At 42.2% G+C, this 14,255-nt stretch overlaps 1 protein-coding gene across 1 annotated transcript in view; it reads left to right on the forward strand.

Moving 5' to 3' along the window:
* Positions 1-14,255, forward strand: part of SLCO3A1 (solute carrier organic anion transporter family member 3A1) — a 490,895-nt gene that overhangs the window by 53,816 nt on the left and 422,824 nt on the right. The window contains exon 2 of the mRNA XM_075345971.1: positions 12,987-13,452. Within this exon, the coding sequence (XP_075202086.1) occupies positions 12,987-13,452 (466 nt within the window). The remainder of the gene's footprint in view (positions 1-12,986; positions 13,453-14,255) is intronic.

Here is a 14,255-nt window from a genome sequence, read left to right on the forward strand (position 1 = left end):
CAGTGATTCCTGTCCCCTGCAAGTGCGTCCTCCCCCTATCTTTTATTTATGCTATTTCCATTATAGAAGCATTTTACTAATGGTTGTGACTTATCCCAGTGGCTAGAAGGACCTTGCTGATGTCATACCCATGTGACCAGAAGGGGCAGGGCCTCAGTCAACAGAAAAAAATAAGTTGCTTCCTGGTATCAGCTATGTTGGCTGAGGCCCCACCCTTTTGGTCCCATGGTTATATCAGAAGGTCCTTCTAGCCACTTTGACGTAGCCACAAAACGCTTCCATAATAGAATTAGCATAAATAAAATATAGGGGGATGATGGACAGACAGGGGGGCAAAAATCACTATCAAAACCCATTCCAGCTATTAGCTGATTGGTAGCTGCTGCTAATCAAAAAGCTGCTCATTTTACAAACTTTACTTGCCTGTGTTTTAAAACTTATATATCCAAGCTGACAACTAAAGGTATGTATAGAATCAGCCTGATAGTGCCAGCATAACACTGGCTTTAGGTTATATAGGAAAATCCTGATGACTGGTGCACTTTAAGATTTGTGTGTAACTACTGCTAATGTTGGACTTTACCCGTACATTCCTTCTAAACCTTAGATTATAGTAGAGAGATCCAACTGTTGAGTGAATGTCTATGAGTTACTCTCATCTTTCTGCTAATAGATGATTTGGGTGGAGGGGAAGGAGATAAAGTTGGGTATTTAAATTCAAACACCTGATCATTTTGTTCTCCAGATAGCTAAAGAGTTGCCAGAGCAGTCTGGCAGCGGATTACCCAGTTATCCCCTTAGAGAAAACATACGCTCAGTTGTTTGTGTGTGAAGGTGTCAGGACAGATAGTTATTGGCAGAACCAACATTTTTCCGAATGCTATCTAAAGTGTCTTGGCACCTTTACTTAGTTCCTCTTTTAGTTTGAATATTATGTTCCCATTTGCGCAGACTAAAATCATATTGAAAATTTGATAATAGAAATGAGAAATCTTTTTCTTACTAAAGGGTGCTTTACACGCTACAACATCGCTAGCGATAGCTAGCTATGTCGTGCGCGATAGCACCCGCCCCCGTCGCTCGTGCGACATTTGGTGCTCGCTGCCGTAGCGAACATTTTTGCTACAGCAGTGTCACACGCACATACCTTGACAGCGACATCGCTATGACCGCCGAACAATCCTCCCTTCAAGGGGGAGGGGCGTTCGGCATCATAGTGACGTCACTGCGGCGTCACTAAGCGGCCGGCCAATAGAAGCGGAGGGGCAGAGATGAGCGGGATGTAACATCCCACCCACCTCCTTCCTTCTGCATTGCCGGTGGACGCAGGTAAGGAGATATTCGTCGTTCCTGTGGTGTCACACATAGTGATGTGTGATGCCGCAGGTACGACGAACAACATCATACCTGTGGCAGCAGCGATATTAAGGAAAGGAGCGACGTGTCAACAATCCCCGTTTTTGAACAATTTTGTGATCGTTGATCGTCGCTCCTTGGTGTCACACGCTGCGATGTCAGTACCGGCGCCGGATGTGCGTCACTAATGACGTGACCCCGACGATATATCGGTAGCGACGTTGCAGCGTGTAAAGCACCCTTTAAGTCCCACGCTATCCATTGAGTCATTTCATCTGTTTACACATAAATAGAAGAATAGACAGCAGGAAGCAAGCTTTCATGTGATCTCTACTTATCATGTTACAGGGCACTGGAATTATAGTGATTTTGATGTCCTATTATCCAAAGGTCTCAGAATATATCTCTACACCAGGTCCCTGATGTTAAGCATAATAGCAATGATATATCTAATAGTCTCCTCTCAACATCAATCCTTAGTGTTGTTATTTATACAGATTCAATAATTGCTAAAAAGTATATAAACAGAACACCACTATAAATTGTATTTCAATTACTCCGTAAGCGACCGCCTATTTCTTTTGTGCCTTTTCTGCATCCTGTGGGTGCTGTATTTTACTTTAAACACACATTTAGATATTCCCTTCCTAAAGGTTTCCAAAACATGAATGTAGCAGAGGAAACAGCACAGTACCTAATCTGTGATCTCCAAGTGGAATATAGTATTTGTGTTATCTTGTACCTGTCAGAACCATGTTTATATAGTGATAATTTCAGATCTCCGCTAGTGCTGGCTGGTTCTCTTTCATTCTCCCAGCCTGATCTCTGCAGCTAGTAATGTTCACCAAGTCTCTCTCCAGGAGAGCCTCCTGTGGCAGGATCACTGCTTTCTCTGCAGTGTGGAGACTTTGGTGTCCTTCATGCTGTGGCAGTGAAGTGCACATGATTCAGCACATTGTCCCAAGCTTCTGTCCCTCAGTAAGCACTTGTTAAAGCAATCCCTGTCTTCCTGTACAGTGTGCGGTGCGGAGCCCTCCCCTGTGTAACATAGTAATGAGTGATGTGAGGATCGGGAGCACACAATCATTTTCCAAGTAATACTGGCAAATAAACAAGAAGTGACAGGAGATTGATGCGGAGGTTTCAGAGCCCTGCTGAATTCTAATGTTCTCTTTTATCTGCCTTAATGAGTAGATTTCTGATCTATCACAGTTTACATCTGTTAGATATTTTCTATGCTGGGAATGTCGGAAGCATATTAAGGCATTTGCAGCAGTGCTAATAGTGTTTCTCAGGTTACTTTTTTTTTTCATTCAGTCGTAATACAATTCATAGAAAGCATTTATCTGCAGAATGTTTTTTAAGATCTTCGATGCACAAAGTATAATTTTACATCAGGGCACAGTAGATGCTGGCAGCGCCCCTCTCCCCACCTGATGACTATGGGGTGTGCATTATTCTATGTGGAGGACTATGTTGTGTGCATTATTTTATATGGTGTGTGCATTATATGGTGGACAATTGGGTGTGCATTATACAGTATGGAGGACTATAAGGGTGCATTATTATAAATGGAAGACTATGGAGGGGCATTATTCTATGTGGAGGACTATGAGGTGTGCCTTATTTTATATAGAGGACTACAGAGGTACATTATGGGAATTATTCTATATGGAGGACTATGAGGGTGTATTATTCTATTAGGAGGATTATGGTATGTGCATTATTTTATATGGAGGACCATGGGGTGTGCATTATACTATATGGAGTACTATGGGGTGTGCATTATACTATATAGAGGACAATGGGGTGTGCATTATATTATATGGAGGACTATGAGGGTGCATTATTATAAATGGAAGATTATGGAGTGTCATTATTCTATGTGGAGGACTATGAGGTGTGCATTATTTTATATAGAGGACTACAGAGGTGCATCATGGGAATTATTCTATATGGAGGACTATGAGGGTGTATTATTCTATTAGGATTATGATGTGTGCATTATTTTATATGGAGGACTATGTGGTGTGCATTATACTATATGGAGTACTATGGTGTGGGCAGTATACTATGTGGAGGACTATAGGGTATGCATTTTTCTAAAAGGAGGACTATGGGTTGTAAATTTTTTATATGAAGCACTATGGGGTGTGCAATATACTTTATGGAGGACTATGGGGTTGCATTATTCTTTAAGAAAGACTATGGGGTGTGCATTCTTTTATATGGAGGTTTATGGGGTATGAATTATACTATATGGAGAACTATGGGGTGTGGATTATTTAAAATGGAAGAAAATGCAATGTGCATTATTGTGTATGGCGGCTTATGTGGTGTGCATTATTTTTTTTAAAGAAAGACTATAGGGTGTGCATTATACTATATGAAGGACTATAGGGTGTGTAATTTTTTATGAAGCTCTATGATTTCTATCTATGCTCATGGCACTGTCACTTATCACGTAATATCCTTTCTATTATGTACAACACTATTCCTTATTATCTAGCATTATATCTTATTACAGTGCCATCCCTTATTACATAGCATCCTCTCCTCTCTTATTACATATAGCGTCATTCTTACATAGCATAGACTGTTTTTATTTGTGTTATTTATAGGGCCCTATCACTATCACATTTACATCATCACTTTATTTTTAGTGCCCTATCATTAGTTCATAGTGTCCTCTCTTATTAGATATAAAAATAAAATGACTGTTGATGGAATATGGGAATGCTTCATTTGTAATGGATGCGGCTGAAGACTGATTTAATGCTGCTCTATCAATACTCATTTTATTTTACATCTAACTATAGAGGACTGTATGCAATGGAGGGTTCTCTGAATAATAAACATAACAAGGGAATACACTATGGAATGGATGGTTCTATGTATATAAAAAGCAATGATATTTTGTCATAATGAAACAGCACTGTACATAACAACTGAGGATGCTATGTAATAAGCAACATCGCCATATATAACTAGAGAGGATGCAACGTAATAAGGGATATCACTATACATAACAAGAGAGGATGATATGTAATAAGGGCTGGCACTATACATAATAGGAAGGAAATTATGTAATAAGGAACAGTGCTATATGTAAGAAGAAAGTACACTTTATACTAAAGAATGGTGCTACACATAACAAGAGCATACACTATATACTTAGGGATGGTGCTGTATATAATAAGGCCACATTAACATATCTGTGTGAAGTGTCTGTGTGCTGCCCAATTTTTTTTGTACAGTACACAGAGTTGAGTATGTTCTATTCTGATCTTCAACATAATATCAGAACAGGATATAATTTTAGGCTGTGTGCACAAGCTGCATTTTTATCACTTTTTTATGTGTTTTTGAGTGTGGATTTGTCACTAAACCTAAAGCTAATCATACTGCCAGCAAAGTGAATGGGAATCGTGAAGTCTTAGGGGCACTTTGCACACTACAACATCGCAAGCCGATGGTAGCGATGCCGAGCACGATAGTCCCCGCCTCCGTCGCAGCTGCGATATCTTGTGATATCTGCCGTAGCGAACATTATCGCTACGGCAGCTTCACATGCACTCACCTGCCCTGCGACGTTGCTGTGGCGCCGCACGACCCGCCCCCTTAGGAAGGAGGCGATTCGCCGGCCAGAGTCGTGCGGCATCACAGCGACGTCACACGGCAGGCGGCCAATAGAAGCGGAGGGGCGGAGATGAGCGAGACGTAAACATCCCGCCACCTCCGTCCTTCCACATAGCCGGAGTGAGCCGCGGGACGCAGGTAAGGAGATGTTCCTCGCTCCTGCGGCTTCACACATAGCGATGTGTGCTGCCGCAGGAACGAGGAACAACATCGTACCTGTCCCTGCCGCGACATTATGGAAATGACCGACACTACACCGATTATACGATTTCGACGCTTTTGCGCTCGTTAATCGTAGCAAAAACAATTTACACACTCCGATGTCGACAGCGACGCCGGATGTGCGTCACTTTCGATTTGACCCCACCGACATTGCAGCTGCGATGTCGTAGTCTGCAAAGTACCCCTTAGGCCCCCTTCACACGTCCGTGAAAAACACGCACGTGTGTTACGGGCCGTTTTTCGGGTCCGTGTCCCGTTTTTGTGTCCGTTTTTATGGTCCGTGTGGCACCTGTGTGAATTGCGTATGCTAGTGTGTAGGACGTCCGTGTGTGCGTGTGGAATTAACGTGTATGTGTACGTGGAATGTCCGTGTGTAATGTCCGTGTGTGTGATGCACAATGTCGTTTATAAATATCGGCTGACAGCAGAGTTGCGCGATGAGAATGAACTCGGGTGAACTTCACCCGACTTCATCCTCATACCGCGGCTCTGTCTGTGTCAAGTACTGATTAGCGGTCACCTGTGAAGGATTCACCGGTGACCGCTAATGCCCCGAGTGACTGAAGTTTCCCCCCCTCTCTCATACTCACCGTTCCTCGATCCCCGGCATGGCGCTGCACGGCATTCACACTGCTGCGGCGGCTTTTACTATTTTGAAAAAGCCGGCCGCTCATTAAACAATCTGCTATTCCCTGCTTTCCCCGCCCACCGGCGCCTATGATTGGTTGCAGTGAGACACGCCCCCACGCTGAGTGACAGGTGCCTCACTGCACCCAATCACAGCAGCCGGTGGGCGTGTCTATACTGTGCAGTAAAATAAATAAATAAATAATTAAAAAAAACGGCGTGCGGTCCCCCCCAATTTTTATGCCAGCCAGATAAAGCCATACGGCTGAAGGCTGGTATTCTCAGGATGGGGAGCTCCACGTTATGGGGAGCCCCCCACCCTAACAATATCAGTCAGCAGCCGCCCAGAATTGCCGCATACATTATATGCGACAGTTCTGGGGCTGTACCCGGCTCTTCCCAATTTGCCCTGGTGCTTTGGCAAATCGGGGTAATAAGGAGTTAATGGCAGCCCATAGCTGCCACTAAATCCTAGATTAATCATGTCAGGCGTCTCCCCGAGATTCCTTTCATGATTAATCTGTAAATTACAGTAAATAAACACACACACACCAGAAAAAATCCTTTATTAGAAATAAAAAACACACACATATACCCTGGTTCAACAATTTAATCAGCCCGAAAAAGCCCTCCATGTCCGGCGTCATCCAGGATGGTCCAGCGTCGCATCCAGCTCTGCTGCATGGAGGTGTCAGGAGCTGCAGAAGACACCGCCGCTCCCGACAGGTCCAGGCGGCAAATGAAGACAGCCGCGCGATCAGCTGAGCTGTCACTGAGGTTACCCGCTGTTACTGTTAATTAATAATATTGCTGCATTAAAAAATTCCTATCCTTCCCTCATTACACTATTTAGCTTCTAATGATTTTTTCCTGTACTTCCTCTCTGATGACGCTTCGTTTGAAAATCCCAATGCATGCTGGGAGACTCAAACAAAGTATCATCAGTGGGTAGAGGCTGAGGTCACTGAAACATCCTCTGCCCCCTGCCTGAAACAAAGCATCATTAGTAATGCTTATTTCATTGGTCAGGCTAGTCCCTATACGTTGTGCACTATATGATGTGCACAATGAGAGAGTTTAGTTGTTAGTTTAGATTAGTAGTAAAGAGCTGGCATCAAAGCACTTTCTCATAATTCCCAGTGTGCAGAGGTCAGTTGCATCACTTGTGAGATCGGTGCTGCTCTCTGCATGCTGAGTATTCTGACAACACGCTCAGTTGACGGCTCTTTACTTCTGATCACTGCTCATTGGAACTTCCAATATTGAGAGCACTGCTGTCAAACTAGACCCCCCCTCTAATACCTCCTATGTTATTAGGCTTTTCAGCCACTGTTAGTTGTATGTGTTCTTTGGAAAGTTGGATGGCAAGCTTTCCCAAAAACAGATACAACTTACAATAGCAGAAGAACTTAATTCTATATCTCTAAACGTATTGAGAGGGTGAGGTTGTAGTTTGCACCGCCCCAAAAGAATGATCTGCTGTCACTGCTAAGTCACTGCTAAGGTCTTTAAAAAATGAAAAAACTAAAACCCACAACCACCTAACAACACAAAGAATGCTATAAAAACTAAACCCATAAAAAACAATGGAAGTATTGTGTTTATTCACAGAATGTATTTATTACACTCCAGGAAGGGGTCCATTTCAATTTTTGCCTCAGTTACAAGGAAAGCTAGAATCGGCCCTACCAGGTGTCCTCTATAACACTGCCCTCATGTCATTATCACATTGCAGTCACCAACAAAATGGCTCCACACTGTGACCTTAAATTTTGTCCTCCCCCTCTTGTTGCAAACATACAAAAGGGGAGGGACGAGTGACATCAGACAAATGCAGCAGATCATGGCCACATTTACCGCAGTCATAAGGTCAGCTAGCATTACACACGGTGTTTATGTTAAATCTGAGCGGATGGTCCCCCAAGTGTGTAGAAGTAATAAATCACAAAAAAATAATTTTTCAGATTTTATGCAATTAAAAATATATATTTTAAAGCTAAATAAAACATGAATACTTTAAATTTTTTCAACTGTTTTACGTTTTGTTTCAAAACACCAGCATTGCAGATTTTTTGCAACCACAACTCCATAAATAAATGCAATTAAAAGCATGTCATAATAAGTACACCTACATGATAGTATCAATAAAAATGTCAGTGCATATTGTAAGAAATAAACCCCCGTATAGTTCAATTGATGGAGAAATAAAATGTTATGGGTCTTGGAAAATAGCAACAAAAATCAATTTATTTTTTTTTTACAAATTTAGGAATTATTTTTAATATCTTAAAGGGAATCTGTCAGTTGGATCAACCCCCCTAAGCCGTCTGTATGGGCATTCAGGTCATAGGAAGCTGAATAAAATGACACCTTGTCATCTGTGATCCGATGTCTTATTCCAGAGAAATCTATTTTTTTAATATGTAAATGAGCTATTATGATCTATGGGCTCTGCCATAGATCTCCCCGAGAATCTCCTTATTTTAAATGAACAACAGCATTACCAGTCGGAGCCATACAGTATCTTACAAAAGTGAGTACACCCCTCACATTTTTATAAACATTTTATTAAATCTTTTCATGGGACAACAGTGAAGATATGACACTGTGATACAATGTACAGTAGTCAGTGTACAGCTTGTATAACTGTAAAAATTTGGTGTGCCCTCTAAATTACTCTACACACAGATAGTAATGGCTAAACCGCTGGCAACAAAAGTGAGTACACCTCTAAGTGAAAATGGCCAAATTTTGCCCAATTAGCCATGTGACTTATTAATGTTACACGATCTGAGGTGTGAATGGGGAGCAGGTGTGTTACATTTGTTGTTATCGCTCACACACTTTCTCATACTGGTAACTGGAAAATCAACATGGCTCCTCATGGCAAAGAATTCTCTGAGGATCTGAAAAAAAGAAAAGAATTGTTGCTCTACATAAAAATTGCCTAGACTATAAGACGATAGCCAACACCCTGAAACGTAGCTGCAGCATGATGTCCAAGACCATACAGTGGTTTAACAGGCAAGTTCCACTAAACAGGCCTCACCGTGGTCAACCAAAGAGTTTGAATGCACGTATTCAGCGTCATATTCAGAGGTAGTAGTGCTGCCAGAAATTTTGCAGAGGTTACAGGGGTGGGGGTCAGCCTGTCAATGTTCAGAACATACACAGCACATTGCATCAAATTGTTCTGCATGGCTGTCGTTCCAGAATTAAGCTTTTGCTAAAGATGATGCACAAGAAACTCCACAAACAGTTTGCTGAAGAAAAAGCAGACTAAAGGCTACTTTACACACTGCGATATCGGTCCCGATATCGCTAGTGTGGGTACCCGCCCCCATCTGTTGCGCGACACGGGCAAATCGCTGCCCATGCCGCACAACATCGCCCAGAGCCGTCACACATACTTACCTGCCCGGCGACGTTGCTGTGACCGGCGAACCGCCTCCTTTCTAAGGGGGGCGGTCTGTGCGGCATCATAGCGACGTCACTGAGCGGCCGCCCAATAGAAGCGGAGGGGCGGAGATGAGCGGGACCTAACATCCCGCCCACCTCCTTCCTTCCTCATAGCAGCCGGGAGGCAGGTAAGGTGAGGTTCCTTGTTCCTGCGGTGTCACACGGAGCGATGTGTGCTGCCGCAGGAGCGACGAACTACATCGTTACTGCTGCAATAACGATAATCGAGAATGGACCCCCACGTCACCGATGAGCGATTTTGCACGTTTTTGCAACGGTGCAAAATCGCTCATCGGTGTCACACGCAGCAACATCGCTAATGCGGCCGGATGTGCGTCACAAATTCCGTGACCCCAACGACTCCGCATTAGCGATGTCGCAGCGTGTAAAGTCCCCTTAAGGACATGGATTACTGGACCCATGTTCTGTGGTCTGATAAGAACAAGATAAACTTATTTGCTTCAGATGGTGTTAAATGTGTGTGGCGGCAACCAGGTGAAGAGTACAAAGACAAGAGTGTCGTACTGAGGCTACTTTCACACTTTCGTTGGACAGCTTCCGTAGCATTGCGTTGTGTGGCGGATGCAACGGATGCGTTGCATATAGTGGCACAACGGATGTTACGGATCGTATAAAACAACGGAAAGCTTTTTTTTTTTTTTTTTCTTCTTTACAGTTTTACCGGCAGCAGACTATTGTGAACGATCAGCTGATCGCTCTCAATAGCCGGCGGCCGAGCGCTCAGCTGAGCGCTCTCACATGCCGGCGGCCGGGTGCTCAGCTGAGCGCTATCACATGCCTGCGGCCGGGCGTTCAGCTGAACGTTCGGCCACCGAGAAACAAAATAAAGTTTCTGTGATTTAAGAAAAAAAAAAAAAAAAGAGCATGCGCAGTGAAAAATAAAGGTTTCCGCCGCTCAAAAAAAGTTACATGCAGCGTTCCTTCCGCCCAACGCAGTGTCAAAATAACGACGCTGCGTCGTCAAGCGGATGCAACACTGACACGCGTTACAGTGCATTATCCATACAAGTCTATGGAGAATAGCGTAGTGCATTAACAGACTGCGCTATTCTCCATAGTGACGGACTCCGCTGAACGCAAGTATGAAAGTACCCTTACAGTCAAGCATTGTGGTGGGAGCACCATGGTTTGATGCTGCATGAGTGCTGCCTGCTTGTGAGGAGCTACAGTTCATTGAGGGAACCATGAATGCCAACATGTACTGTGACATACTGAAGCAAAGCATGATCCTCTCCATTCAGAAACTGGGTGCAGTGCAATGTTCCAACATGACAATGACCCCAAATACATCTCCAAGATGACAACTGCCTTGCTAAAGAAACTGAGGGTACATGTGCTAGACTTAAACGATATTCAGCATATGTGATGCCTCCTCAAATGGAAGGTGGCGAAGCACAAGTTTTCTAACATCACCAGCTCCATGATATCACCATGGAGGATGAAAGAGGATTCCAGTGGCTTCTGTGAAGCTCTAGTAAACTCCATGTCAAATAGAGTTAAGGCAGTGGTTGACCATACTCTTGGCAACACAAAATATTGGCTCTTTGCATACAATTTGTCCATTTCCACTTAGGGGTGTACCCACATTTGTTCTCTTCAGTTTAGACATGAATGTTTGTGTGTTTAATTATTTAGAGGACACACCAAATTTACAGTGCTATGCATGCTGAACACTGACTTCTTTATATTGGACCAAAGTGTCATATGTTCAGTGTTGTCCCATTAAAAAGATATAATAAAATATTTTCAAAACGTGAGAGGGTGTATTCACTTTTGTGATATACTGTACACTCACAAGCAAAAGGGTAAGAATGTGTTGAAATTTTGATTTTCAGGCTCAGCATCTCACCATCAACTACAGCTTCGAACGCTAGACTTCCTTCATTTTATAGACCATCATATTGGCTATCTCATACATAAATTTGACTTGCAACTATTTAGCATATGATTAGTAATGCAGATTTTTGGCATGCCACCACATTGTTACTGGTTTGCTCCTAACAATATTTTTTTTTAGTTTTTATTATTTTGTTAGTATCTTGTAACTCCACCTGCTGGACCACTAATGTGCTTGATGTGGTCACATATTCGTAAGGTTTCTTAATCTAGTGTTTGTATTTAATATGTATCAGAACTGTTTAGTGTTTTATCCCAATTTTAATGAATTACTATTAAAAGTTATATTTTGTTATTTCTCCAATTGGATTAGACAGTGGATTATTTGATTTATTTGGAGATACTTTTTAATGTATTAATTGGTGAATAAGACTCAATAGCACCAATTCATCAAGGTATTTTGACAGAATACTGGTGTAAAACACCTTAAAATTGATCTCAAATAGCCACAGAAGACAGAACTCTACCCGAATGAAAGGAATTATAATTAGCTGTGTAAAATTAAAACATAACCTTTAATAATTAATTTAAAAACAACCACACAATAAATAGTGAAGGGGACACAATGGCAATGACAGGGCATCTACCTCGGGCATGAGGTCTAGTTTGTGCCCTTTGAGTTTAAGCTCCCCTTATGAATCCACCAACAAAACGAGTAGGGAGATTCAGGAGCATGTCTATTGGGGATCAGTTCTGAGGGGTATTGTGTAGCTGTCTAATATAGCTCCCCCCTGCAGATCCCGTACTGTTCATCTTTGAAGGACCTCACCGGGATTCATCTTCATCTCCGGTGAGATTGTTCCTATCCATTAATACTGACGCCTTCTTTTGTATTCTTAGGCGACGTCCTTGTTGATTCTCATATATCGCAATGCTTAAAATGAGGTCGCCTTATTTGAGTATACAGGGAACCTACTTATACACAGGGGTGGAACTAGCGTTTCTTTGATATAACCAGCTTACTGAGATTATTATGGTTTATAATTGAATGCTGTCCCCATGTGCTATTGCACCCCCTTTGTAGAGGCTATGATCAGACACCGTAATGGAGCCAGCATTTTTGTTTCTAATATATTACCAACTTATTAAGAGGATTGTAATTTATATATGAATGCAGTTCCCCTGTGGTATTTCCATTATCCATTTGTATATACCCTGAGGGGGGTTATTTATTTATACACATTTATGTTTGTCTATTTGTGATTGTGCCCCCTTCACTATTTGTGTGGTTGTCTTTTAAATTAATTATTAAAGGTTATCTTTTAATTTTACCCAGCTAATTATAACACCTTAAAATTTAGGAAATTTTGGTGGGATACAAAGTCACAGAAAAAAATTGCGACTTTTTACCGTTTTCATGCCAGTTTTGCCCAGCTACGCCAAAATGGATTGTGACAAATACCCAGCCCACCGAATTAAATTAATGAAAAGTTGCAGTCTAACATACCCTAAAAATATTACTACGGCTGGGAGACGCACACCAACGATAAGGTGTACCTAATTCATTAAGTGGCGTGCGTCTTTCACTGAATTAGGCGCATCTTACTCCCTTCATTACAACTGGTGTGCAAAAGTTTAGTCTTAATAAATTGGGTCCAGTACCTTCCATATGCCTGACTGTAGTCACGTCTAACCCTTGTTGTAGTAGGAGAGCAGCTCTGAAACACAAACTATACAACTTTTTTAATTGAAAGCATGTCTCAGTTGTGATGCATGATGAATGAAGAGTGCAAAGGCGTTTTACTAACATGTTCTTTTCTTTCTAGGTTAGTGTCCTGACAACTCTGGAACGAAGGTTCAACCTGCAGAGTGCTGACGTAGGAGTTATTGCCAGCAGCTTTGAGATTGGGAACTTGGCTCTTATACTGTTTGTTAGTTACTTTGGAGCCAGGGGACATAGACCTCGCTTAATTGGATGTGGAGGAATAGTTATGGCCTTGGGGGCTTTTCTTTCCGCTCTGCCTGAATTTCTTACGCACCAATATGAATATGAATCTGGGGAGATTCGATGGGGAGCAGAAGGAAGAGATTATTGCGCAGTTAATGGTTCCACTACTGAGGATGTTCCTGATCCGGATATAATATGCAGGAATACTGCTACTACCAATATGATGTACCTACTTCTTATTGGAGCACAGGTCCTCCTGGGAATCGGTGCTACTCCTGTGCAGCCTCTTGGAGTAGCATACATTGATGACCATGTGAGACGGAAAGATTCTTCCCTTTATATAGGTACAGTGAATGACTTTCTTACCAATCTTTAAGTATTGTGTACTAATTTTAAAGGATATTTTTATTTTTTGATTCTTTGATCTTCTATTTATTGCTCTCTTCTTGTGATACTTTTGCAACTCTTACCATTCACTGGTGCAGTAGGTTTTATATGTAATCTTCGTATTGTAATTGCACAACGTTTAGAAATATTGTTTTATAGTCTAACCTTTTATGTTGTCACATGCATATTCTATAAAAAATGAAACTCCGCAATATGAATATTTAAATCTTAAAGGGCCTATTCTGGTTTGGCACAAAAATTTGCAGTGACTCTATGGGACTGCAGCAGGGGTGGATATATCATTGGTGTAACCTGTGAAACCTCACAAGTGGTAAGGGGGGCCGTTTCTACCTCCAAATGAGGTAGAATTGTGCATTTCGATGAGTTTTTGGACTGTTTTTGCACAGGGGCACTTTTCTATCTGTGTCCACCAGTAGACTGCAGACTTGTAGACTTGTGAATCCACACTGTGCACGCTATCAAGATTCTGCAATAGCTGGCGAGACCAGGTGGTCCTGTGACTACAAGTACGCTCTATGCATACTTCTAGCCACATTCCCACAGGACATGTGCTCCCTCATTTAATTCACTTGCACTGAGCGAGGCCGTACATGTCTAGAGGAAATATGGATGGAACTGTGCATATAGTGTACTTTCAGTCATGTGACTGCCTGCTCCTGGTGCCAGCACCTTACAATCGTGACAGCGAACACTGTACCCACTGTGAGGACTCACAAGTCTGCAGTTACATACAGTGACT

Source organism: Anomaloglossus baeobatrachus, chromosome 4 (assembly GCF_048569485.1).
Source record: "Anomaloglossus baeobatrachus isolate aAnoBae1 chromosome 4, aAnoBae1.hap1, whole genome shotgun sequence".
NCBI lineage: Eukaryota > Metazoa > Chordata > Amphibia > Anura > Aromobatidae > Anomaloglossus > Anomaloglossus baeobatrachus.